The sequence below is a fragment of the Delphinus delphis genome, chromosome 13 (assembly GCF_949987515.2).
Source record: "Delphinus delphis chromosome 13, mDelDel1.2, whole genome shotgun sequence".
NCBI classification, from domain to species: Eukaryota; Metazoa; Chordata; class Mammalia; order Artiodactyla; family Delphinidae; genus Delphinus; species Delphinus delphis.
The window spans coordinates 22,303,137-22,330,801 of record NC_082695.1 but is presented as its reverse complement, the minus strand read 5'-3'; the positions used below and the strand labels follow the sequence as shown (position 1 = coordinate 22,330,801).

At 48.0% G+C, this 27,665-nt stretch overlaps 2 protein-coding genes across 2 annotated transcripts in view; one reads left to right on the top strand and one right to left on the bottom strand.

Moving 5' to 3' along the window:
• THOC5 (THO complex subunit 5) overlaps positions 1-7,581 on the top strand; it is a 32,569-nt gene extending 24,988 nt beyond the window's left edge. Inside the window, exons 17-21 of the mRNA XM_060028307.1 lie at positions 1,069-1,172; positions 1,317-1,404; positions 3,565-3,680; positions 4,353-4,543; positions 7,346-7,581. Coding sequence (XP_059884290.1) covers positions 1,069-1,172; positions 1,317-1,404; positions 3,565-3,680; positions 4,353-4,543; positions 7,346-7,409 — 563 coding nt within the window. The 3' untranslated portion in view covers positions 7,410-7,581. The remainder of the gene's footprint in view (positions 1-1,068; positions 1,173-1,316; positions 1,405-3,564; positions 3,681-4,352; positions 4,544-7,345) is intronic.
• Positions 7,582-19,730: 12,149 nt separating this feature from the next.
• NEFH (neurofilament heavy chain) lies at positions 19,731-27,665 on the bottom strand. The gene is made up of 4 exons (XM_060029441.1): positions 26,745-27,665; positions 24,654-24,853; positions 23,553-23,677; positions 19,731-22,104 (listed from the first exon to the last, which is right to left on the bottom strand). Exons 1-4 carry the CDS (start codon positions 27,610-27,612, stop codon positions 20,322-20,324), a joined length of 2,976 nt encoding a protein of 991 aa, XP_059885424.1. The 5' UTR covers positions 27,613-27,665; the 3' UTR covers positions 19,731-20,321.

The following is a 27,665-nucleotide window of genomic DNA, read 5'->3' as shown; positions in this document are numbered from 1 at the left end:
CTGCACTGGTAGGCGGATTCTCAACCACTGCACCACCAGGGAAGCCCCAGCAGGCGGATTCTTAAACACCGTGCCACCAGGGAAGTCCTGATGTGCATTTTAATAGGAACCTAATTCATTCCAGGCAGCCAGAATAGTGCTGGGAGAAGAGCCATGAGCACAAGACAGAGCCCTGCTTTTGTGGAGCTTACGCTCAGCTTACTTGAATACAGCTGTCCAGGGATCCACGCCTCATCCCTCCCCTGACACCTGAGCTGACATCCTCCAGGGTGGGGCTGAGCCCCTGTGTTTTCCATAAGGTCCCAGGTTATTCTGATGAGCCCTTGACCAAGATGATGGCCATGTGGGGCTTTTCATTTGTTCATTCTGTAAATACTTGTAAGAGCCTACCATGTACAAGGGACTTGTAAGGAGTGAGGGTTAAGATCTTTCTGATCTAAAAGAGCCACTGTCAGGAAAGGCTTTGAGTTCCCAGGACCCGTCTGGAGGCCTCACGTGGACCCTATTTTCTCCAGGGCAGCATTACTTGCTCCCCATCAGCATTGCTTAGTTTGTTTTGTCCCAGGGTTGGGTGATTGTCATCCTGGACAGCGTTTACCATGTTGGCACGTTTGCTTATTGAAACGCCAGCAGGAATTCACCCTGGAGCAGTCCTCCTGCTCTTTTCCCTTAGAGGAACCAACACAGAACACTTCAGTCCTTTCTCCATCAAGGTCAGCTCTGAGAACAGCCCTCTTGGCTATTTGGTCTAATTAACAGTCACTGCTGCAGAGACACCGTACATCTCTGTTTCTGGCTGCAGGGGGTTTTTTTGTTTGGCAGGCCATCATTTGCATTAAGGATAAAGTGCTGTGAATGCTGGTGCTGGGTCCGGCCTCAAGCACAAGCACTGGGTAAAGGTCAGGTTGGTGTGCCTTCGTTTCTGGCACATGTTGACCTGGGCACCTGAGTACCGAGTGTACCTGGACAGTTGGCAGGGCCATCTGAGCCCTACAGAAGATGCTAGTTACACAGCTAGTTACCCAGCTGATTTCTACCTGTGACACCACCTGTCCTGCTCTCTTTTAGAACACGGCATTGTGCCAGTTACCAGTGACTGCCAGTACCTCTTCCCTGCAAAGGTTGTCTCTCGCCTGGTGAAGTGGGTGACGATTCCCCATGAGGATTATACGGTAGGTGGAGGGGTGACAGGCCACTGTTGCTGTCCTGGGGACTGCAGGCCCACGTCACCTTTCAGCTCCTGCTCCTCCACCAGAAGAGCAGGTGATTTGACTAGAGGAGCCAGCAGTTCACCCCTTGTCCTTGGTGACTTCTAGGAACTGCATTTTACCAAAGACATCATGGAGGCGGGACTGGCTGGGGACACCAATCTCTACTATATGGCACTCGTGGAAAGGGGCACAGGTAATTGCTCTGCTGATCACAGTTGCTCTAGGCAAGGGGAGCCGCTGAGAATAAAACACTCCTGGGAGTTGCCCAAAGGAAGCGAAAGATCCTGGAATCCTGTAGTGGGGACTTAGCAAACAGTCATAGTTGTGAGAGGCAGCATTCAGCCAGGACTTGTTCTGCAACAGTCATGTCCGTGGTTTATCAGCTAATCCTTAGGACAGTCCTGGGGCTGGTGATATTCCTGCTTTGTAGATGAGGAAAGTAGGGCTTAGTTACAAACCCAGTCTGACCTCTGAGCCTGAGCTCTTAGCCCCTTTGTTTCATTACATTTTAGAATCAGATGCTTGCTCGTCCCCCTCTTCAGGGAAGGGCTGTCACTCTCAGGATGTGAAGTGCAGAACCCTCCTCCCTCTGCAGTCCCTGCACTCACTTGGGAGGCATCGAGAGCTGTGATTCCTCACAGCTGTCCTGGCATCTGATCGGCCAGGGTTTCCTGCTGGAGCCACCCTGATGCTGCCTGTGGTGCTGTCATCCGGCCCCAGCCTTGGCAGGTCTGGCACAGCCTGCAGGATCCCACCCCAGGGGCTCAGTGCTGAGGCCACCGGGCGGAGGAAGTTGTCTGTAGTTCCAAGACAGTACGAGACATGTCAGGAAAGCTTGCACTCTTTGATGTTCAATTGTCTCTATTTCTTCCCTTCTCCTTTTTTTTTCTTTGCATGTTTTTAGAAATATTCTGAGGAAATTAAATAATTTCAGATACAGTTGAGGCTCCTTGATCCCACTTCATTCTCACCCTGACGATAGGTGACTGCTATTTGGAATTTTGCATTTGCCTTCCATCCTCTCCCCTTTTAAAAAATACTTTAACCTCATCCCTAAACAACAGAGTGCTATTTTGAAAGGGCACAAAATATGCATCCAGTAAATTTACAAAGCCCCAAGGGTGGGAGGTCATTGGAGGACATCATTTCTGCTTCCTGGTTGAGCGGAAGAAAGCTTGGAAAGATGATAAGTATTCTAGATTCGTACATGGAATGAATGTGATCATTTAAATTTTCATTAGATGCATTATAGAATTTGAAAAATTAAGAGTGAAATTTAAATGAATAAGTGGACAACAGTTACATGGTATGGGTTAAAAACCAAAAATTAGTGAATAGAGATAAACCCCGAAATATGTGCAAACTGTTACGGCAGAAACAACAGGAAAGTGTCACTTTTTAATAAATGTTATTGTGACTGTCAGGGAAGAATTGTTTTAACCTACACTCTCTTGTTCTCTTATTTATTTGAATTACTGGTGGGTCAGAGAGTTCCTTTTTTCCTCCATAAATAATGAAAAGGAGTGGCTAAATGCCTAGCCCATTGATGGAGAGGATAAATGTCATCCTATTGAAAAAGGCAAAGGCTATCACCAGAGAAAAAATGAAAAAGTTAAAAAATGCAAATATTTCATTTAATGATTATGAACACAGCTTTGGCATCGGGTAGTTCTGATTAAACTCAGCATTGCTGCTTTGCAGCTGCTTGATGATCTTAAGGAAGTTTCTGTCAGAGCCTCAGTTTTTTTATATGTAAAATGGGATGATAATAATGGTACCTACCTCAGAATCGTTATTAGGATGAAATAAAATGTGTGCAAAGGGCTTAGCACAATGCTTGGAAAACAGTAGGTAGTCATTAAATGTTAGCTATGAAAAAGCTGCACATAACAAAATAGATAAAGATAAAGAACAGAATAGAAAAAATATATTTGACTAATGTAACAGTTAATACCCAATATTGTTGAAAAGGAAAAACAGGAAACCTTCACATGGGAAAATCCTTAACTTGCTGGCAAATAAATGCCAATGAAAACAAACTTCTGCCAAAGGAGTAAATAGAACTCTTGGGCAAACTCATTGTGGACCAGACTCTGGGGAGTCCACACAGCTCTGTGTCCTTGGAGGGACCAGAGTCACAGGACCTCACTTTCTGCAACCTGGCAGTTCCACTTGGGAGATTCTAGAACAAAAGTAAAAGTCAGTACCAGAATGTGCTTTGAGCACTTGGATTAATGTGAGACACAGAGGGGTGTCGTGGCTCGTGTCCCCTCAGGGGTCCAGCGGGGAGCATGCCTCGGCTAACAAGCCAGGTCTCAGAACTGAGTTTTCCTCCTTTCCCATCCCTTCCCAGCTAAGCTCCAGGCTGCCGTGGTGCTGAACCCCGGCTACTCCTCCATCCCACCCATTTTCCAGCTCTGTCTGAACTGGAAAGGGGAGAAAACCAACAACAACGACGACAATATTCGGGTAAGGACCTGCTGGGGGTGGTGGGAGGAGCAGGGAGAACCTTCTTGGGGAGGTGGGCAGTGGCCGAACCTGCCGCAGCTGAGGGCTTGGGCACTGGCACAATTCCCGGGGCAGAGGGGTCTGCCGGGATTTGTAGAGTTTGCTGGAGGGTGCATGACATAGTAGCAGAAAGAGCTCAGACCCATCCCAACCCCTTATCTAGCTTGGGGTCCACAGGTTCACCCTATTTATGAAATAGGGGTAATATAAATACCTGCTGTGAAAGGTTGTTGTTTGGGCTTCTGTGGAAATGAGAATAAACTCAGATGCACAGAAAGTGCTGGAATGAGATGATGTCCGAGATCATTGCACCTGTTAATTATTGTTATACCTGTGGATTTGATTCAGTAGTCATGGAGCACGTTTTTAACCCTAACACCTGATTTGGATCTCATCTTGAGATTCATCTTCTACACATCTTCGTCTCTGTCTGTGGATGTGCAAGGCAGGGAAAGTTCCGAGTCAGGATCAGGAAGACCCCATTGTCTTGAGGAGAGGGAGCCTCGGGACAAGTCGGTCCGGCTTGATCTGCAGAGGCCCAGCTCCTGCGGAGGCCTGGGTGCAGTTCTTGTGAAACCATCAGACCCAGCTGGCCTGAAAGTGGTGCTTAGTTTCTGGTTTTCCCACCCATAGGCCATGGAGAGTGAAGTCAATGTGTGCTACAAGGAGCTGTGTGGCCCCTGGCCCGGCCACCAGCTCTTGACGAACCAGCTGCAGCGCCTGTGCGTGCTGCTGGATGTCTACCTGGAGACAGAGAGCCACGACGACAGCGTGGAGGGGCCCAAGGAATTTCCCCAGGAGAAAATGTGTCTGCGGCTTTTCAGGTGAGGTGAGGGGAGGGGTGGGGGTGCCGGGTCCAGGGACCTCCAGCCCTGCCTCTCACAGGGACCTGGGGCAGAGGTGAGCCTGGCATGGAAGGCACGCACGTTTCCCGGTGCTCTAGTCTCCATTCACTGTGGAAATTAAAATCCTGCTGCCAGATTTCCTGGGGAGAGCTTGCTCCCTTATTCCTAAAACTTTCCCTGTGGCCCCCATCCTACCAGCCTGGTCCAGTTGTTCATCATGCACACCCCCCAGAGGTGGGTCACACGCCAAGTGAGCAAGAGGATTTGACTGAACTTTCCTTTCTCTACTTTCTGTGGAAAACAGTAGGTTTGCTTTTCATGGTCCAAATGAACTTTTTAAACTCTATGCATTCCACCAGTCCCCAGAGTCTGCTATACTTCCTAAGGTACTCAAACATCTCGGGGGATCGCAGCTATAGGCAGTCAGGCGTCACAGAAGGAACTAGCTTTGAAGTAACACAAACACAAGTGCAGATCTCTGCTTTCCTGCTCACCAGCTGTGTGACTTTGGAAGAGTCACTTCAGCTCAGCTCTGAACCTTTCCCAAAGGTGTTACTTTGTAACTCATGATGAAGTAGAGAGAGTTCATGTAAAGCTTCCAGAATGGATCCTGGCACAGGCGGAGGCTCAGAAAATGCCAGCAGGCCCTGACAGCTTGGTATTTAGCGTGTCTACATGCACGGCACTGCTAGCTGCTTTTCCTTTCTCCTTGATGTTGGGTCCTTTCTTTCCCTTTCATTCCTTAACTAGCGTTCTTAGAGCCAGTTTCAGAACTCTATAGAGTCCACACTGCTCAGGCATCCCTTCCCTTTTGGGCAAGGGGTTGGGGAGGAATGATGTCTGCGAAGGGCTAGCATCTGTATCTAATCAGGACATCCCTTTGTTCTCTGTCAGTCTAAAAGGTGCCTTACCTGCCCCTTACCTTCTTCTCACACAGCCAGCTTCAGCTCCTGGAAGCTGTCCCAGCATCCTCCCACCTCCGTCTGGCACTTCCACCTGGCCTGGTTTGTCATGCTAGCTGATAATAACCAGCTGCAGCCCCGGAGTGGCTGCTGACAGGCAGAGCTGGCGGCTAGATGTTGGTGCCTTCTAGGACTTGCTTTCCTTGGTGTGTCTGCGTGAGAACTCAGCTCTTACCCCCGCTCCCAGCCTGCTGTAGCACATTTCCAGGGTGGGAGTTCTCACACAGCCAGTGTTTATATTCTGTTATCTAATGGTTCCCGAAGGACCCATTTTCTGAAGTGGTTGGTATGTCTCCCAGGCTGAGCTCCTCTGGCAGGACATTCTGGGAAGGTGCTCCTTTGGCTACTCAGATCCAGTTAATTCCATGACTGATGAGATGTGGGATGTGAGGTTCTTGGCGTGGAATTCAGCTGACCACTGGGATCAGGCCAAGGGGCTGGGCTGCAAAGGGCTGGCCTGGGCCGCAGGAAACGCAAGGTCTGGCTCTGCCTGTGGCTGGGTACCTTCAGGCTATGGGGTCTCCATCAGCTGTATGCCTAGACTTACCTGGATGACTGCACCCTTCTGATGTTGGGGAGGTACATGACGTCATGGCTAGGAGCAGAGGCTTTGGGGGACTTGACCTGGTGGTCCAGTGGTTAAGAGTCCGTGCTTCCAACGCAGGGGGCTCGGGTTCGATCCCTGGTCAGGGAACTAAGATCCCACATGCAGTGCGGCACGGTCGAAAAAAAAAGAGCAAAGCCTTTGGGGCCAGAAAGGCCTAGGTTCAAATTGCAGCTCCAGCCTATGTGATTGGGGTCTGTACTTAACCCCTCTGAGATTCAGATTCCTCATCCCTAAAATGGCATCCACTTCAGGTGTTGTTGGGAGGATGAAATTAAACCAGGCAGAGCATGCAAAGTGCCAAGCACAGTGCAGGCAGAGTAAGCCCTCCCTTAAGTAAGTGATTGCACACCCCTACACACACACATACCACACACTGCCTCTCACCCTCCCTCAGACCAAGATCCAAGGTGTCACCTCCTGGTTACCATTGAATGTCAGTCATAGGCAGATAAACGAGAGGCCCTTTAGCTGGATGCCATTCACTGTGGAGTTGTATGGAAAAGAACCCTGTGTGAAGTTTTGCTTGGGGGGCTCAGGATTGGAGCTGAAGCACCTAAGCTTCTCAGGGTCCAGGCTTTGGCTGTGATTGTCAGCCTGCCTGTGGCCAGCAGGCTTTGGCATCAGACCTGGTTTTGAATTTGTGCTGTGCTGCTTTCTGACCATATAATGTTGGGCAGACAGTTTACGTCCCTAAGCCTGTTTCTTCGTCTTTAAAATCTATAAAATGATAGAAATAGCGTCTGAGAAGTAATGAGTATAAAGCACGTGGCTCTTGGCAGGAACTTTGTACAGATTCTTTTCACACCCAGACTCCTACCTGCATGGGAATCTCCCTGCAAAGGAGGATTTTATGGTTTTTCTTTAATCATAGAAATAAAACATGTTTGTTGTTAAATATAACAAACAACAGTGAGCAGTTTGGTAAAAACACTAAAAAGTGAGGGTGCCCAGGCCCTGTCCCCCAAAGTGCACATCGTCAGTGAGGGCCCTTCCAGGTTTGTGTTCATGCCTTTGCAGGCACATAAAGACATTTTTTCAGAAGTGCATCACACCTTTCATATTGTTCTGCAGTCTGCTTTTCTTACAACATTCCTTTTTTTTTTTTCCTTAACAGCTAATAGTAGTTCCTATTAGTGTGGATGAATTGTAATTTATTTTATCAGCCCAAAGGGTATAGTATTAACACTATTCTCCCTTCTCCTGTTTCTCTAGGGGCCCCAGCAGGATGAAGCCATTTAAATATAACCATCCTCAAGGATTCTTCAGCCATCGCTGACCTCCCACTCAGCCTGTTGTTTCCCCCCAGACCCAACTGCTGCGCCTCTGCTTTCTGCTCTGGCGCACATGTGGCTCTTTTTTTTTTTTTTTACATCTTTATTGGAGTATAATTGCTTTACAATGGTGTGTTAGGTTCTGCTTTATAATAAAGTGAATCAGTTATAAATATACATATGTTCCCATATCTCTTCCCTCTTGCGTCTCCCTCCCTCCCACCCCTCCAGGCGGTCACAAAGCACCGAGCGGATCTCCCTGTGCTATTATGCGGCTGCTTCCCACTAGTTATCTATCTTACGTTTGGTAGGATACAAAATTAATGCACAGAAATCTCCTGCATTCCTATACACTAATGATGAAAAATCTGAAAGTGAAATCAAGAAAACACTCCCATTTACCATTGCAACAAAAAGAATAAAATATCTAGGAATAAACCTACCTAAGGAGACAAAAGACCTGTATGCAGAAAATTATAAGACACTAATGAAAGAAATTAAAGGTGATACAAATAGATGGAGAGATATACCATGTTCTTGGATTGGAAGAACCAACATTGTGAAAATGACTCTACTACCCAAAGCAATCTACAGATTCAATGCAATCCCTATCAAACTACCACTGGCATTTTTCAGAGAACTAGAACAAAAAATTTCACAATTTGTATGGAAACACAAAAGACCCCAAATAGCCAAAGCAATCTTGAGAACGAAAAACGGAGCTGGAGGAATCAGGCTTCCTGACTTCAGACTATACTACAAAGCTACAGTAATCAAGACAGTATGGTACTGGCACAAAAACAAAGATCAGTGGAACAGGATAGAAAGCCCAGAGATAAACCCACGCACATATGGTCACCTTATCTTTGATAAAGGGGCAAGAATGTACAGTGGAGAAAGGACAGCCTCTTCAATAAGTGGTGCTGGGAAAACTGGACAGGTACATGTAAAGCATGTGGCTCTTGATAGTCTCCAAAGACAGGTTTTCTATTTCTAGCCTATTAAAGTGTCACCTGGCCATGTGGCCTTTGTGTCTCCTTAGGGAAGAAGGGGTGGCTTTGCAGTCTGCATGGGCAGGTGGGAGCCAAGGCACAATGTGAAAGAGCATGTGTGGATAGGCTTTCCCTAGGTGGCCAAGAAAAGCAGAGTGAGAACAATTCACCTTGCTTTGGCAGGTCCTCATTATCTTGGTATTTGTTATGCTAAGTCACTGCTGTTAGCAGGTGGCCGGGGAAGCCAAAGTCGCATAGCACAAAAAGCAAAAGCTCTTTTTCCCCCTTCCCCTCACTCTTTCCACTGTCTCTGATGGCCAAATTCTCCTGATTGGTGGCTGTTATAAACATCTGACAATGAACTAAGAGACTCCTAGTCCTGCCAGGACCCTGCACTTTATAGGTGGAAGCCTGAGACCAGTGAGGAAAGGAGAATGGCACCTCTGGGGGTTGTTAAATAACCACCACCACCTGTGCCTTTCCTTCCCCTCAGTCTGGATCATTCCTTTGAATTCTAGACCTAGATACTCTCCAGCCCTCAGGTCCTTGAACTTCATTGTGTGTGAGAGTCACCTACCCTGGGAGTAGGTTGGAAACACACATCCCCACTGTAATATTTGGACTCAGATAACTAAGATGAGCCAGGGAGGTATATTTTTAATGAGCTCCCCAGGTGCATGTTGCCCTAGTCTCTTTTTGGAAGTCGCTGTACTTTCCTCATTTTTCTTGGTGACTCCTCAGGTAATGCAGGAGGGCTGATTCTCTGATAAGCTCCCCTCGTCTGTCTCCTGCACCTTGGACAGCAACATGAACCTCTGGGAGCTTCTTTCTCTCCCATAGTGAGATTTCTTTGTCTTTTCCCTGACCTACTTGCCTGGGACTCTGTCTCCGCCAGCATCTCCTTGGTCTGGCCACTTTCAAGCCTAGCATCTCACAGCCTGTGCTGAATAAGATTGAAATGGAGCCTAAAAATAGTTCCTTTAATGGCCCCTGCATTGCAGCCTTCACTGTCTTCTTGGCTGGAAGGCGGCCAAACTGACTCAGCACACAAGCCCGTCTCCGAGAGCTGGGACAAGGTTGCAAAGACAGCTTGTGAGGGCTGGGAGGAGGCTCTGCTTCCTGGGCAGAGGATATCAGGGCCTGTCACCCTCCAGAAGAGATTTTCCCTCTTGAAAGGAACAAGCTGAACAAAAGAATCCTTTGGCCTTAAGGAGTAAGGTTTTAAAACTAGTGAGAAGCCCAAGACAATCCAGCCCCTTTGAGTTACTGAACTGAGCCTTTTGTGTCACCAGTGGGCAGTTTAGGGGGAAGGGGCCTGGCTTGGGAGGACCTCAAAGCTTCCTCTTCAGCCTTGGCCTTGGCCTTGACTGGGGCACATCCCAGATGGCAGCCCCCTTCTGTCATCCTCCCACACCTGGGACTCAGCCCAGGTTCCTTGCCTTTTTAAAGCTACTACCCATATTTTTGATTTCTCTGTGTCTCCTAGTCTCTCCCTTTTTCCAAGCTTGCCCTCCCCTAATTGTTTTCTCTGCAAGTAAATCCAAAGACCCCTTTTATTTTAAGGGCATTCCTGATGATCACTCTGGGGAAACAAAGCTAAAAGCCCTATCCATGGGATGGAGCAGAGCTGCCAGGCTTCCAAAGGAACTTTCTCCCTGTCTCTGTAGCTAGCCCCAACTCTGGCCTTTCCATGGTGTTCAGCAGCCTCTCTGTTGAGCTCAGATGTCAAGCATCGACTTTGGGTCAGGCCCTGTGCTAGTCATGATTTTACATTCACTGTCCTATTTAATTACTGCAGGCTGCCAAGGGTACACATTCCCTTCATGTCTACAGATGAGGAAACTGAGACTCAGAGGGTTAAATGACTTGTCCATTGCTCACAGGGTTCTTGAGCTGCCCACCCAGGATGCAAGCCCAGCGAGGTCTGTCTGCCTCCAAGGCTTTCCTTTCCACAAGAGTAGCTTCAGGCTCAACGTAGCTTCAGGCTGGTGCTCCTTCTGGGCCATTTATTCATTTCAGCAACACAAGTACACCAAGAGTACTGTGGTGGTCAAGAGTTACAGCCTGGTGTCAGACCTACCAGCTGGATCCTGTCCCACCCCTGAGCAGCTGTGTACCCTGGGCAGATTGCATGAATCACTCGAAGCCTCAGGGGGTCCTCATCTGCAACTGGAGGTGACAGTCAGCCTTCCTCCCAGGGTGGTTGTGGGAATTAAGAATCAACTCAGGACCGTGTCCAACACCAAGCACCACTCAGTAAAGGGGAGCGATTCTTGTCTCTGCCTCCAGGTTTCCGCCTGGAGAAGAGGCCTCCTGAGTGAGGAAGGCCTTACCTTCCTGATGCCCTTTCCCCTGCTGGAGTGTTCCCAGGCTCTGGAAGCCTCACTCTCTCTGGCCCTGTCCCTCCTTTTCGGCCTCATGTCCACCAGTCAGTGGCCAAGCTGGGCTCTGTCCTCATCTGGAGTCAGGCTCTCATTACCCGTCACACTAGGCCAACCACAGCCTGTTAGCCACACCTATTCCCTGCTGTCTGTGGGCCTGTGTCCTGGTCCCCACCAGAGGATCACCTCAACTTCCTGGGCTCTCACCACATCTTGTTCTAACTTGGCTTTCCCCCACCTCTGCAGATGACCTAAGGTGGGAAAGGAAACCCCAGCACTCCCCAGTGGGGCTGGTGGAGAAGGACCCTCAGAGTATTTGTGAAATGAGTGAATGGATGGGGTCCCAAAATATTTCGAAGATGAACCCAGTCTAACAAGTTGAAATGTAAAGTCCTACAAAAAGACCTAAAATCCAATCACTCACCCATGTGCTGGGATGTAAAAACAGCTCGAGTTAAAATATGTGACAGTTTGGGTGAGCAACTGGTTTAAAATGCCTGATGGGGCACCTGTTCTGGCAATGCAGAGAGTTGGTAGACCCTGAAATTATGCTATACCTTCCCTGATTCCACAGAACCAGTACAATATTTACTTCCCACTGTATCCAGAATAACCACTTATAGGCTAGATGTTTTCTATTTTCTGATTTCATGCACATTTATTTTCTTACTAAACTTGGATCACAGTGTACAAATTGGTTTTTTAAATCTAATTTTTAGAATAAGTGTAATACATTCACAAACTTCAAAAACCAGAAAACATAAGAAGTGAAATACAGTGAAAGGTTTCACTACCAATCTTATCCCCCACCTGCCTAGTTCCCATCTCCCTCACAAATAGGCAACCAAGTTGCTTAGTTTCTTTTGTATCCTTTCAAATTCTTTAAGCAAACACAATTATTTTTGCACACAAATATCATACTATATGCATCTTGATTTTTTTTCATATCTTGGATATCTTTCCTTATCAGTACAGAGATACAAAGTTTCCTTGTTCTTTTTTAGAGCTGCATAATATTCTATTGAATAGATGTATTATAATTTATTTAGTCTTATTAATGGATATTTGGTTACTAACCTTTGCTTTAGTAAATAACCTGTGCACAGAGCCATTTCACCCATATGCTAATACATCTGTAGGTTAAACTTTCAAAAGTAGAAATACCAGAGTAGAGGGTCTCTGTTTTCATAATTTGGAAGGATATTTCCCAATTCTCCTCCATGAGAGATATACCAGCTTATGTTCCCACCAGCAACCTATGAGAGGACTAGTTTCTCCACAGCCTCACCAAAATATTATTAAACTTTTGGATTTTTGTTGATACAATAACTAAAAAATTGCATTCATTATAGTTGTTTGTTTGTTTGTTTATTTTTAAGCAAAAGAGAGAATTCATTGACCCAGGTAACTAAGAAGTCCCGCAGAGGAAGACTTCAGGCATGGCTCGATTCAGCTGTTCAAACCGTATCATTGTCACCTGAACACTGTCAGTAATTCCAAGGTGCTGTCTTCTCTGCCGCTATTTGTTCTCGGGGTAGCCTTTGGTAAGGCTTCTCTGCACCAACAGCTCCCACAATATCATTGGAATTGGCTCTCATTGGATAAACTTGCATCACATGTGAATCTGTGAACTAATCACAGAGGCCAGGGGATAGTGCATGATCCGCAATGCCTGGAACATGTTCATCTCTGAGTTCTGGGTACATGGGGTCACCCAAACCACGTGGCCTATATTAGGTTTCTGTGGCTGCTGTAACAAATTACCACTAACTTACTGGCCTAAAACCAACGCCGATTTATTCTCTTACTATTTTGGAAGCCAGAAGTGCAAAATCAATTTCACTGGGCTAAAGTCAAGATTTTGGCAGGGCTGGGGGCTCCAGGAGGGAATCTATTTCCTTGCTTTTTCCAGCTTCTAGAGCTAGCTTCCTGTTTTACTTGGCTTGTGGTCCCTTCCTCCATCTTCAAAGTGCATCTCTCCAATCTCTGCTTCCATCATCACATCACTTTCTCCTCTGACTCCTGCTCCCTCTAATAAGGAGCCTTATGATGACATTGGGCCCATCCAAGTAATTCAGGGTAATCTCCCATCTCAAAATCCTTGACTTAATCACATATGAAAAGTCCAGGGATTAGGACTTAGACATCTTTGGGGGATCATTATTCACCCTAATACATGGCATGAGAGTGGGGACATGTGGTTTCTCTTTTTATCAGTAAAAGAAAAAATGGAAGCTCGAGTGGCAAAAGCCAACAGAGACCCACAAGAATGTAACATACAACCAATTTTATTACATAACCCTTTGTGTTTACTCTTCTTTATTTGCTCTCCTACTAGACCGCAGGCTCCAGAAAAGGCAGAACACACCTCTATCTTGCTCACCTCTATATCTCCAGGATCTTGCACAAGGTGGGTACAGTAGGAGATCAATAAATATCTCTTGAGGGGCTTCCCTGGTGGCACAGTGGTTAAGAATCTGCCTGCCAATGCAGGGGACACAGGTTCGAGCCCTGGTCCAGGAAGATCCCACATGCCATGGAGCAACTAAGCCCATGCGCCACAACTACTGAGCCTGCTCTCTGGAGCCCATGAGCCACAACTACTGAAGCCCGTGTGCCTAGAGCCTGTGCTCTGCAATAAAAGAAGTCACTGCAATGAGAAGCCCGCGCACCGCAACGAAGAGTAGTTTCTACTGTTTCTACCTTTTGGCTGTTGTGAATAGTTCTGCTATGAACATGTGTGTATATTTTTGTTTGAGTATCTGTTTTCAATTCTTTTGAGTATATAGCTAGGAGTGAAATTGCTCAGTTACATACTAATTCTATGTTTATCTTTTTGAGGACCCACCAAACTGCTTTCCACAGCAGCTACACCATTTAACATTCCTACCAGCAATGTATGATACAAGGTTTCCATTTTCTCCACATTCTCACCAACACTTGTTATCTCCCATTTTTATTGTATTATTATTTTTTAAAATATTTATTTATTTATTTTGCTGTGTCAGGCCTTAGTGGCCGCATGCAGGATCTTCATTGCGGCATGTGGGCTCTTCAGCTGCGGCATGTGGGATCTAGGTCCCTGACCAGGGATCGAACCTGGGTCCCCTGCATTGGGAGCTCAGAGTCTTAACCACTGGACCACCAGGGAAGTCCCTCCATTTTCAATCCTTTTAAAGTTATTGAGGCTTGTTTATGGCTTAAGATATATGATCTGTCCTGGAGAATGTTCCATGTGCACTGGAGAAGAAATGTGTATTCTACTGTTGTTGCATGCAGTGTTCTATAGATATCTGTTAGGTCTCATTGATATAAATTACTTTTAAAATTAAAAACTTGTTTCTTTTTTGCAGCAACATGTTTACTAATATAGAGGTAATTTAGGGACTTCCCTGGTGGTCCAGTGGGTAAGACTCCATGCTCCCAATGCAGGGGGCCGGGGTTTGATCCCTGGTTGGGGAACTAGATCCCACATGCATGCTACAACTAAGAAGTCCACATGCCACAACTAAAAGAACCTGCATGCTGCAACTAAGACCCGGCACAGCCAAAATAAATAAAAATAAACAATAAATAAATATTTTAAAAAATAGAGGTAATTTAATTTATTTAGCCAATCTCCTATTGTATATTCAGAGTATTTCCCATTTTTCCAAAACATAAAACGAAGTGAATATATTTTGTATTTGAATATTTCTGTACAGACCTGATTATTTAGGATACATTCCTAAAAGTGGCGTACTTTGGTTAGAGTGTCTAAGCTTTTAAGGCTTTTAATATGTCTCATTATGTTGCCTTCCAGGAAGGTTTTGTCAATTTTCATTCCAATCATTAGTGTCAGAAAGTTCAAGTTTCTCTGCACACCCACAAACACTGGGTATTACTGCCTATTTGGATCTTCTGCTACAAGCACTCAAGCCACTGTGGACAGTTATCATTGTTGCTGCCCAGCATCCACTCCTTTTTCTTCTGCTAACCATCCTCTAATTTTCTTTTGGAACCACACCTCACAAACTCTCAGTTTCAGTTTGAGGGCCCCAACGAGAATCAACCCCTGGACTTTTCCTGGAATATTGAAAAAGAGTTCTTTTTTCCCTCCCAAGTTTCCTAAACAAGTGGGATGTAAGCCTGAAGCTTCTGGAGACCACATGAAGAGGTCCTGCCTGAGAATGAAGCCTACACAAAAGGAAACAGCTGAGAGATGAAGAAACGAGTGACAGGATCTTGGGGAACATTACTTGAGAATTCTCCTGGCTCTAGCTGTATCTGAAGCAAGTCAACCTTCTTAAACTCCTTGGTTATGTAAGCTAATATGTTATATCAATCATTATTATCAGTAGCAAGTATTTTGCTTAAACTAGTTTGATTCTGTTTGATTCCCCCTAAAAGAGTCCCTACTCTCCTCCCTCCAGGCACTTGGTAGGACTGCTCTGCCCATCCCCTCTGATATTAGATATAACTGTGTGGATTGCTTTGGCTGATGAAATGTTGTCAGAAGAGACCTGTATCACTTCTAGGTAGAAGTTTTAAGAGCCTGTGCCTGGTGTGCCACATCCTCTCGCCCCTGCCTTAGTGAACTTGGAAGCCTGGGTCCAAATGGATCCCCTATTAGCTTGGCCTTTGAATGACCATTAAGAACAGAGACCCCTGCTGACCTACCCAGAGTGTATAGCATAAGTGAGAAAGATGCTTTCTTTGTGTTAAGCCACCGAGATGTAGTTGTTCATTATTATAGACAGAACCTAACCTCTTCTTTCTGAAACAATCCCCCTGGGAAAAAAATGAACGATGGTTTTCATCAGCTCAGCTGTATCTGCAGAGCCAACAGCTAACCAGCAGGAAGGGCCTATCCTAAAGCAGTCCGCTCCTTCCACATTTCGTCTCTGTCCCCCAGGCCTCTAACATCTGACAAGCAATTCCATAGCAAATTGACTCTATTGGTTTTTCCTAAGGTTTGTTATCCTCCCAGAGGGAGGATGATTTTGTTTGGCAGATGGTTAAAGTCAGTCTGGCTGGTATCTGGCCAGCGAATCCTGCCTACAGCATTGGGTACACGTCCAGTTAGGGCAAAAAAGGAGGGGCATCCTGGTCAGATCCTCCTGCCCTGCCTGTGCCACTTAGAGCCACCATGAGAATGATATCATCAAGGAGGGCTGGGGCTTTTGGCATTCTAAATACCTTCAGCATCTGGTTTAGGGGTGGCCATGTAATATGTCCCTGGAGAGGATGGAGGCAGGATGGCAGAGTAAGGACGAGCCTGGGTTCTGTGGTCAGGCAGGCCTGAATTTAAATCCACGCTCCACCTCTTCCTGGCTCTGGACTTTGGGCAAAGTCTGCTTCTCTGAGCCTCAGTTTCCTCAACTGAGAAATGCAGGTTCAATAGTGCTCACTTCATTGGGCTGGCTGCTTTAGACTGTGGACATAAAGTGTACAGTCCAGGGCCCAGTCCTTGGGGATGCTCAGTAAGTGGTGACCATGGATTCTAGTCTGGACAAGTCCCATCTTTTCTTCTGTGGACATCAGCTGAGACAATGATTCATGAGAGAGAGCCCTTGTAGCTCTAATACCTTTCATGTCTTCCCTGTGGTTTCAAAACTAAGAAAATGTAGATTTTCTAAGTAAGGGTCACTGAGGATAATTTATTAAATATCAGATTCTTAAAAAAATTAATATCCATGTAATTCATGTTTTCTCTATAGAACAAATAGGAAAATGTAGCTCTGCTACCAACTGGCTGTTGGGCCTTAGGCAGGCTCCTGTCTCTCTGGCCTCAATTTCCTCATCTGTATAATGGGATTGGACTAGATGCTATTTGGGTCCCTATTTGCTTTGACTGGTTATGATTTACTTATAGTAATAAACAGGGGCCTTTGCCTTCTCTTCCCAACCCCCATCTATTCTTATTTTCTTTCTTTTTTTTAAAATCTTTATTGAATTTGTTGCAATATTGCTTGTTTTATGTTTTGGTTTATTGGCGGGGAGACGTGGGATCTTAGCTCCCTGACCAGGGATCGAACCCACACCCCCTGCATTGGAAGTCGAAGTCTTAACCACTGGGCTGCCAAGGAAGTCCCTATTCTTATTTTCAACCATAGCTCTTAGGTTTTGGTATTTACCTCCATGTTTTTAATCATATACAATTTATTGATATATCTTAAACTTTTTTCTTAAACTTTTTATTTTGAACTAATTTTAAATTTACTGAAAAGTTGCAAAGACAGCATAGAGAGCTCCTGAATGTTCTCACCCAGCTCCATCTCGTGTTGACATCTTACATGATCATGGTACATTTGTCAAAACTAAAATTAAAATTAATGTTGGTACATTACTATTAACTGAATTACAATCTTTATTTGGAGGTCACCGTGTTTTCCACGAATGTTGCAGGATCCAGTCCAGGGTTCCACATTGCCCTGTGTCATTATATCATCTTAGTCTCCTCTAGTCTGTGATAGTTTCTCAGTCTTTCTTTTCATTTATCAATATTAAGCATTTTCTCCAGAGGAGTATAAGAGATGAGTATTTTTGTCAATTACACACTCCATTTTCCCTTTCCCATTTTTTATCTTGCTTTTTGGTATAATCCATATTCATTGCTTTTGTTATTTTTATGTAAATATTGTTACCTGTTGATTTGACTAATGTGTTATAATTACACTTCCTCTTATACGGAATTTTTTTGTTTGTCTTGGAGTTACTTTGTTTTCTTTGAAATTGACTAAATTTTCCCACACTCTCCAATAGTTCAGTAAAGGGCTTTCAATTCAATTTTATACATGGTGGATCATGTCAAATAATTTATCAGTTTAATTTTTTTCTTGGAACCCCCCCTTCTCTCCCCAGACCCACTCTAGTCTAGATAGGGCTGCACAGCTCTTGTCCATCAACTCTCCTCTGTCGTCATCCTGGGGATTCCCTTCTTGTCTCTTCTTTGTTATAGTCCCTGTTTTCTGTATTCTTAGATTTTCTATTTCTTGGTTTATAGTCTCCTGTTGTTGGAGCATGTTCCCCTAGTGATTTCAGAGAAAGGGTTTATGGGAAGTAACTTTTTGGGACCTTGTATGCTTTAAATTGCCCTTTATCTATCCTCACACTTGATTTATCAGTATAGACTTCTAGGCATTTCCCATCATTGAGAAGTTTGGGACCATTCTTGTTCTTGATCCATTTTTTTTTTTTTTCCTCCTCTCTCTCTCTCTCTCTAGAAGATTTTAGAATCCTCTTTATCCCTGAGTTCTGAAATGTCAGGTCCAGTTTATATAATTCAGATGGCTGCCTCCACCCTGGATCTAGAGTTTGACATGTGACCCAGCAGGTCCAATTAGTATGTTCCATTAATTTCAGGATGGGCACATAACCTGACCATGTAATGAGACTCAGTTCTCAGACTTCGGTTGAACTGGTGGGGACACAATCTCTCTCTCCCTGATTTGTACCTGGAAGGGTGCAAGCCCATAGCTACTTAGGATCTCCATGAAAAGAAGGCCTTCCTGAGAGAGAAGCTGTATTAGTTAACTATTTTATTTTATTTTTATTTTTTGGCTGCGCTGGGTCTTCGTTGCTGCAAGCGGGCTTTTCTAGTTGTGGCGAGTGGGGGCTACTCTTTCTCGCAGTGCACGGGCTTCTCATTGTGGTGGCCTCTCTTGTTGCGGAGCACAGGCTCTAGGCACGTGGGCTTCAGTAGTTGCAGCACACGGGCTCAGTAGTTGTGGTTCACAGGCTCTAGAGCACAGGCTCAGTAGTTGTGGCACACGGGCTTAGTTGCTCCGTGGCATGTGGGATCTTCCTGGATCAGGACTCAAACCCGTGTCCCCTGCATTGGCAGGCGGATTCTTAACCACTGTGCCACCAGGGAAGTCCAGTCATCTATTTCTATGTAACATATTACCCCAAAACTTAGTGGCTTAAAACAACAAACATCTATCATCCAGGTGCCGTTTAGCTGGGTGCTTCTTCCTTAAGGTCTCTCAGAAGGCTGCAGCCAGTGTGTTGTCTGGGGCTGAAGGCTCAGCAGGGGGGAATCTGCATCTATGCTCAACAGTGTGGTTGTTGGCAGGATTTGGTTTCTTGTTGTACTGAGGACCGCAGTTCCTCACCGGCTGTTGGCCAGGGGCCTCTTTCAGTTCCTGGCCATGTAGGCTTCTCCTTCTTCCATTGGAATAAGCAAGTAGAATGAGCAAGAGAGAATAAGCAAAACAGAAGCCAGAATCTTTTTGTAATCTACTCTCAGAAATGACATCCCATCGCTTTGCCATATTCTAGTCATTACAAGTAAGTCGTGAGGTCAAAATTTTACAGTAAAGACCCCACATAAATCCACAGGAGCACCACAGCTTTCAAACTTGTGTCTGGAGAAGCATGTTGGAGTCCAGTTAAGTGACTATTGACAAATTGTTCCCAATAGTGGTGACTATAGTCTTCACTACAGGTGAATTAGCTACATATGGCCCCTATTCAGAAAGCTCATCCCTCCTTACAAAAAAGGACACATGCAGAACTCTTAAATAGATGGCTCAGTGTCCTCAGGACCTCACCTGTTCCCAGGCTTCAGCGTGCATTAGAATCAAGTGGGACCTGGTGAAGCATTCACTGTCCCAGGCCTACCCCTCGGATTCTGATTCGGTGGTGTAGGGTGGAATCAAGGAGTGTGCCTATTCATAAGGCTCCCAGATGATGCTCATGTAGGTGGTCCACGGACCTCACTGAGAAACCACACACCAGGCCACCTGTCTGCAAGATTTTAAAGATAAAGCACCGAGCACATTGCCTGGCACATGGTCTGTGCCCGGGAAATAGCCCAAGAGAGGCCTTGTAACTGGTCCCAGACCCGCACAAGACCTCTGATTCCCATTCAGTCCTGTGCATTCTTAAGAGTGAGATCAAGACCTCCCTCGCCCATCCCCCAGCCTGCCCACGGGAAAAGAATAAATAACAACAGCAGCATTTTCATTTTATAAGCACTTGGTTTTATTGCACAGAAGCAATTGAAAGTGGACTCCAGTGGAAAAGTGCGCCCTGGCATGGTTCAGTGGCCAGCGCCCAGCCCCACCTGCTCCAGCTCTTCCAGGACAGAGAGCTTTGGGCAAGGGCTCGGCCACTCCTTTGGAAAACAGAAGGCATTCAGGAATAGGTTAAGACATCTCAAGCATAATGTGTTTCTAACTGCTCATTCATTATTGCGGTCATCTGTCAGTTGCACATACAGGAAATAAATGCACTTATTTGGAGAGGAGGGGGCAGTTTTTATAGTCAAGTGTTTACATGTGGCATTCTGCATATATCACATTCGGCTACATAAGCTATCATAACATAATTGTCCATCGCCTAGGGAGGGTTTGGGGCGTGGGGCCGGGGTTTGGAAGGACCCTCTCTTGCTAACACATTGCTAAAAGAAATTCCTGTTTGGTGAAGGAGGGCCCATAGTCTAAGCAAAGTTTCTTCTTAAAGAAAAGGGAGAAAAAATGAAAATTGGTTACACCGACCCTTGAGCTCCCAGACCCTCCTGAGTTTCTTTGGCTGCTCTGGATGTTCCTCTCTCCCTGCCTTACTTCTCTCCCTTGGTGGCCTTGTCTTCTGTGGCCTTCTCTGGAGGCCTGCTGTCTTTCTGGTCTGTGCTAGAGGATTTCTCAGCCTTTTCTGCCTTGGCTTTGCCTGGTGTGGAGGCCTCCTTGATGGGCTCCTTGGCTTGGGCCTCTGCTTTGGGTTTCTCCTCAGGCTTCTTGGCCTCTGTGGCCTTCCCCTCCTTGGCGTCTTTTTTCTCAGGTGCCGCTGGCGTCTCTTCCTTCTTTGGCTTTTCCGGCTCTTTCTCTGCTGCTTTGCTGGGTTCTTTGGCCTTGGCATCATCTGGTTCCTTCTTGGCCACCTCAGTCTTCTCTTTGGGTTTGGCTTCTTCCTTCCCCTTGGCAGCAGCCTCCTTCTCTGGGGTGATTGCTTTTTTCTTATCTTCAGCCTCTTCCTTCTTGGCTTCAGCTTTGGGTTCTTTGGGCTTTTCCACAGCAGGGTCCTTCTTCTCCTGGACCTCGGGCTTTGGAGCCTCCTTCTTGGGCACCTCATCTTTCTTGCTGTCCTTCTTCTCCTCGGTTTTCAGTGTGGCTGGAGCTTTCTCTTCCTCTGTCTTCTTTGGGGGCTCTTTGGCTTTCACCTCCTGGGCTTTCTCTTCCTCCTTCATGGGGGACTTTGCCTCCTCCTTCTTTGGGACCTCCTTCACAGGAGACTTGACCTTCTCTGGGGATTTGGCCTCCTCCTTGACAGGGCTTTTGGCCTTCTCCGGGGACTTTGCTTCTTCCTTCACGGGAGACTTGGCCTTCTCTGGGGATTTGGCCTCTTCCTTCACTGGGGATTTGGCCTTCTCTGGGGATTTGGCCTCTTCCTTCTCTGGGGACTTGGCCTTCTCTGGGGACTTCACCTCCACTGGGGACTTGGCCTTCTCTGGGGACTTGGCCTCTTCCTTCACTGGGGACTTGGCCTTCTCCGGGGATTTGGCCTCTTCCTTCTCTGGGGACTTGGCCTTCTCCGGGGATTTGGCCTCTTCCTTCTCTGGGGACTTGGCCTTCTCTGGGGATTTGGCCTCTTCCTTCACAGGGGACTTGGCCTTCTCTGGGGATTTGGCCTCTTCCTTCACAGGGGACTTGGCCTTCTCTGGGGATTTGGCCTCTTCCTTCTCTGGGGACTTGGCCTTCTCTGGGGATTTGGCCTCTTCCTTCTCTGGGGACTTGGCCTTCTCTGGGGATTTGGCCTCTTCCTTCTCTGGGGACTTGGCCTTCTCTGGGGATTTGGCCTCTTCCTTCTCTGGGGACTTGGCCTTCTCTGGGGATTTGGCCTCTTCCTTCTCTGGGGATTTGGCCTTCTCTGGGGATTTGGCCTCTTCCTTCTCTGGGGACTTGGCCTTCTCTGGAGACTTCACTCCTTCTGGGGACTTGGCCTTCTCAGGAGACTTGGCCTCAGCTGGCGATTTTGCTTCTTCTTTCACAGGGGACTCAGCCTTTTCTGGGGACTTGCCTTCTTCCTTCACTGGGGACTTGGCCTCCTCTTTCTCTGGAGATGCGGCCTCTTCTGCTGGGGGAGATTTTGCTGCTTCTTCTCCCCCTTCCTCCTCCTCTTTGGCCTCTTTCTCTTCTTCTTCAGTCACTTCCTCAGTCAGCTGGACCTCCTCTGTCTGTTCCTGCACAATCACAGTTTCCTTCTCTGACTTTTCTACCACCTTGATCTTCTCTTCGCTTTTGACTTTTATATGAGTGGATATGGCAGGGATTTTGGGGAGTCCTTCTAGAAGGGAGAAAGGACTCGGGCCAAAGCCAATCCGACACTCTTCACCCTCCAGGAGTTTTCTGCAGAATGGATAATGGAACACATTACTATTAACTCAGAGCTGATCAATAAGTTAGGGGGCTTCCTGAGCTACTCCGAAGGTCCACCGCATCCAGTGATATGCACTTTAGTGGAGGAAGGGGTGTGAATGGTGGGCACTTTGAGACTGGAGAAGGTCACTTAGCAGATCATCCCAGGGACCACCCAGAATCCACACCCTAATGGCACTGCTCTTGTTTAATGCAGCTAAGGTTGCAACTTATAAAACTTTTTCTCCTGAAAAATGGACCTCAAGAGAAAACACCTATATTAACAACATTTATACTTATTGTCCCTCAACTAAAATGTTATTCAAGAGAAAGGTGGGAATATGAGCAAGGAATTCCACATGTATAAACCTGGGTTTAAGAGGTCTTAGAATGTTCCCATTTGAATTTCAAGGGTCTCCTGTTACCTTATAGTCTCATCCTTTGGGTTTTAGGAACATGGTGGGGGCAGTTTCCACTCTTTCCTACTCACTAGATGTGTGACTTTAGCTAAGCCACTCAAACTCTTTCATCCTCAGTCTCCTCATTGGTAAAAACAGGGTCATTAAGAGTCCTAACCTCAGAGGGTTGTTTCAGTGAAATAATAAATTAAAAAAACCTGGCAATACCTACCTCAGAGTAAGTGTAGGGGTTACCCATACAGACCAGTGCTTTGCAAATTTAACGGCATGCAAATCACCCAGGGATCACGGGGTCAGCCCTGTTCCTTAGCAGGAAACTGCTAAGCTGGGAGGTCTCTTGGCTTTCTCATGGCTACTTTTTACTGAGGGCTTTCTCTGTGGCCGCCCAGTGGTACCTGTGTTACCTGGATTAGCTCAGGAACAGGATTAGCACCTCCTCCCAACAATCCCAGGACGTGGGTACTGTTATTATCACCCCTATTTTATTTCTCCAGGAAACAACTGCTCAGAGAGCTAGGAATCTCTAAGAGGTAGAGTTGTGAAGGCCCTTGACAACTGAAGTACCTCCTTTCCCTCCAAGCCAACCTCTAGCTGGCTGGATTTGGGAAGAGGGTGAGCAGCTTTAACCCTCTGAATCACTGTCAGAATGAAACTAAGTCACTCTCAATATATTTGTCTCTCAAAAGGTAGAATGGTGGTTGCCAGGGCTGGGGGGAGGGAAGGGAAGGGAGTGGAGAGTTACTGTTTAATGAGCACTGAATTTCAGTTTGGGAAGATGAAAACGGTCTGGACATAGATGGTGGTGATGATTGCACAATAATGTAAATATTTTTAATGCCCCTGAACTGTATACTTAAAAATGGTTAAATGGGAAATTTTCTGTTATATACATTTCACCGCAATACGAAAAGAAAAAATTTTTTTTTGTCTCTAAGACTGGCAGGCTACCTCACTGTGGGGCTTAAAATCCAAGGCTTCTCCTTCTAAGAAGCACCACCCAAAGGCCCCCTGGCCCCTCACCTGTAAGCAGCAATCTCAATATCCAGAGCCATCTTGACATTGAGCAGGTCCTGGTACTCTCGGAGCTGGGCTGCCATCTCCCACTTGGTGTTCCTGAGCTCAGCATCCAGCTGCTGGATGGCTTCCTGGGGAGGAGAAGTCACATACATGTCACGCGCCAGTCAGCATTCTGGCCCTCAGCACTGGAGGAGCTGGGGCGGGCTACGCAAACCCAACGTAGTCCCGTTCAGCCAGGCGTGCTGGGGCCAACCCCCACCCGGTGAAAGCTACGGATCTCATTCATGGACGTGAAAGCCACCTGGCACAAAACTCCTGCTGTGTGTATAACCTCAGCCTGGGGAGTGGTCTGGAACGAAACACACCAGACACCAACAATGGTCATCACAGGTCAGTGGGATGATGGGTGAATTTTTACAGATCTTAAGCTTAGAAAGGGCTCAGTGGGAACACGGCCTTGTCTGCTTTGGCTCCCTATCGTTTCCCCAGTGCTCCAAAGTGCCTGCCACACAGTACAGGCTTGGGAGGCATCTGTTAACCGAGACAATACACAGAAGCACACTCAATACGAGCTGAAGCTTCTCCCCTGACCCCAAGGCCACTTAGCCACTGCTTGGAGTGAATCAGTATGGCTGATTTTTATTGCCTCCTTTTTCTACAATCACCATATATTACTTGCATAATAAGCTCTTTAAAAGCGATATTTTCTTTTGGCGGTTGTCTTTAACGGGAGGTATCTGCCAAGGCCTTCCCCAGGCTACCCTCACTCATAGACACTGGTTATTGTTTACTGAATGCCCACTATGACCAAGACCCTGCTGAGCACACTCACTCCTCACGTGAAAAGTTCGTCTCTCTCTTTAAGCTTCATAGCTCTGCAAAGGAGGCTTTTTTTCCCCCATTGCATTGAGGGAATTCAGAGTCAGAGAGGCAGACACTTTCCTGGGGTCACACGGCTAGAAAGACCTACTGGTACCCCTGGTATGTCTGACTCCAAGGCCCATGGTCTTAACTACGATGACCCCACTCAGAGAGGGGCAATGACTTGTCCAGGGTCACCCAACCAGGTGAGACAATCTGGCTCTCTGCCCCACCCCTGCCCACCTGGTAGGATGCGATGTCAGCCTGATGACGGTCCTCCAGCTCAGAGCGCTGCCTCTCCAGTGAGTCCTTGGTGCTTTTGAGCGCCTCCAGCTCTGTGGTCCTGGCCTGCAGCTGCCGCCGGTACTCAGTTATCTCCTCCTGTGCCAAGCGCATGGCGTCTGTGTTCACCTTGGCTGCCTCTGACAGTCGGTCCAGTCTCACTGGGAGAGAAGGGAGTAGGGCACAGGGTTAGACACAACTGGATTTGGATTCTACTGCCCAGATCTGGAAGGTGACACACATGGGTTGAGGACCTTCTGAGTGCCGGTGCCATCTTGGATGTTTAACTCACCGTATCCTTTGTGATAGGCAAATGACCACTGCCCAAGGCCGGTAGGCCAGTTTGAGCAGCAGAGCTGGGATTCAGATCTAGTGTCTATCTGGCTCTAAAGATCACACTGTCTCCCCAAACTCAGGATCTGGAAACTCTGCAGGGCAAAAGAAGCCCACATTTCTGGTCCTCCTGGTTCAGCTCCCCAGCAAAGGCTGGCAGTGCTGAGGGTCATATGTGAAACCTGACCCATGGGGCTTAACTCTGAGCTTGTGGTTGAACAAGTTAATGAGTCTGTGACCTTTAGAGGCATGAGGGCGCCGTGAGCCACCATGTAGCCATAGCCCCTTCCTTGCAGGTTTCTGCTTTGCAGAGACCAAGGTCACTGCAGAGCCTGGGGCCTGCGTGCCAGCTCCTCTGTCCCTTCCTCCCCCTTGTTGTGCATTCTCTAGCACAGGAGCCCCTGTGCCAATGGCAGCCACACCCTGGCCCCTGTGAGCAATGGGCTGCAGGTTCCCAGAAGACTTTTCAGGGACCAGTGGGGGTCTGGAGGCTAGTTTGAACCTCCTGAATGTGGACATCCTGAATCCTGAGATAATGACATTCAGGACCTGAGTCTTGGGAGTGGGGGAGGAAGAAGGGATGCCAGCTGGGTGGTCCAGAAGTCCTGAGATGGATGAAGGGCAACGCCCAAGAGAGCAGAGAGGTTTGCTTTGGGAGGAGCCTTGCTGCAGAGATGGGGGAGGGGATGGTTCTGCCACTGCAGAGGAGAGGAAGGAACTGGAAAAGCAATGCATCAAAATCCCAGCTTTTCTGGTTTTTCTCTGCTAGTACTGGCAAAGACTTAGAAACCATCCAAGTGGGTGAGGATTCTTACGCACTGTGGATCACAGACCTGTCTGAAAATCACTGAAGCCTCGTACCCTCTCCCAAGAACAATGCAGAAGTTTTACAGACAGTTTCAGGAAGGCTCATGGAGCTCCCCAGGGTAAGAAGCCCAGTTAGTCGACCCCCCTTTCAACCCCAAAAGAAATGAAAACCAGAGAGGGCAAGTGTTGGTCAAAGTCACCCTGCAGGTGCTGCGCACAGCTTCAGAGCTGCTGCAGCTGCAACCTAGCTGACTCGGGGTGGCACGGAGTTGGGGGAGGGAGATGGGTTTGGGAGGCTCCCGGCTTTTCTGAAGGGGAGCAAGGACATTAAAGGGCCCACAAGCCACTTCAGCTTCAGGCACCAATTGGTTGTAATGGTGGTCCCCCTGGGGAGAAAGAATGTGAGAATGACCCAGCCTCCCCAACTGTAGTGGGGAGGAGCCCGATAGGTGTCTGAATAGGGTTCCCTGCAGTGTGCAAGAAAGGGGGCGGGCAGCATTGGACAGGGAAGCCATGTTACTTTGAAGGGCAAAGAGCGCCCCAGCGACTAGAAGCCGGCACCGCTCTGGAGCAGTAGAGGGAACCTGATGAAAAGGGGCCTCATAGTGGGGTTACCAAAACTCGGGAGAAGGAGCAGAGAGGACCCAGAGTTGAAGGACAGATATAAGGACCCTGGAGAAGGCCAAAGGAGAACCTAGAGTTGCGGGGAAGGGGGGTGTTCCACAAGAGACCCAGAGTAAAACTGTTTTTTAACTAAGGGGCATTCACTCTGCAGGAGGAAGCTGAGCAGCGCACCATCCAGTCCAGCCACCTCTATGCAGAGTCCACCAGCACCCTGTCACGCCACCCTTCCCCTCACTGACCGACCAACAGAGGGCGCCCCATCCTCCCTGTCCCCGCTCGCCTGCGAACCTCGGAACCACTCCTCGGACTGTAGCGTGCTCTGCACTGCGTGGCCTTCCAGCTGCGCGCGGATCTCGCGCAGTGCCGACGTCACGTCGCACTTGAGGGCGTCGCGCGCCTCGGCCTGCGCCTGAGTCTGCGCGGCGCTGCTGCCCTGGATCTGGCCGAGCAACTCGCCCACCTCCTGCTGGTGGTGACGCCGCAGGTAGCCGCACTCTTCCTGCAGGGCCTGAGCTTTCTTCTGCAGCTCGACGCGCGCCGCTTCGGCCTCCTGCGCAAAGCGCGCAAGTGCGCGCGCCGCCGCCTCAGCCTCCTCGCGCTGCCGGGCCTCGTCGTCTAGGCGCTGGCGCACGTGCGCGATGTCCTCCAGCAGGTGCTCTTGCTCCAGGCGCAGCTGGCCGCGGGCCGCGCCCAAGCGCAGCACAGCGCCGCGCATCTCGCGCACCTCGCGCTCGTATAGCTCGCCCATGGCGGCGCGGCCCGCCTGCTGCTGCCGCAGCGCCGCCGCCTCTCCCTCCAGGCTGCGGTTATGTGCCTCGAGCTGCCGCACCTTGTCGATGTAGCCCGCGAAGCGGTCATTCAGCGCCTGCAGCTGTTCCTTCTCGCTGCGCGCCGCCACCGCCGCCACCACGCAGCCCTCCGGTCCGTTGCTCAGCGTGTCTAGCGAGTCGGTGCTGGAGGCGGCTCCCGCGCCGCGGAAGCGGCTCGGCGAGGCCGACACGGAGCTCACGGACGTCCGCGCCCATGAGTGGAAGCCGCTGGAGGAGCCGGCTGCAGAGCGCGCGCCGCCCTTGCGAGTCAGCCCGTAGTGCAGACTGCCGCCTCCGTGGAGCGGCGCGAAGGCGCCCAGCAGCGCCTCAGCGCCGCTGAAGCTCATCTTGGCCGGAGCAGGTGCGGCTGCCGGCGGAGTGGGAACCCGAGGCCGGGACG

Excerpts from the sequence above, each read along its gene's own strand:
- NEFH (XM_060029441.1), bottom strand. The coding sequence starts at position 27,612 with ATGAGCTTCAGCGGCGCTGAGGCGCTGCTGGGCGCCTTCGCGCCGCTC. Across the intron at positions 24,854-26,744 it reads GTCCGAGGAGTGGTTCCGAG|TGAGACTGGACCGACTGTCA; the intron begins GTTCGCAGGCGA and ends CTTCTCTCCCAG. Across the intron at positions 22,105-23,552 it reads ATTGAGATTGCTGCTTACAG|AAAACTCCTGGAGGGTGAAG; the intron begins GTGAGGGGCCAG and ends TCCATTCTGCAG.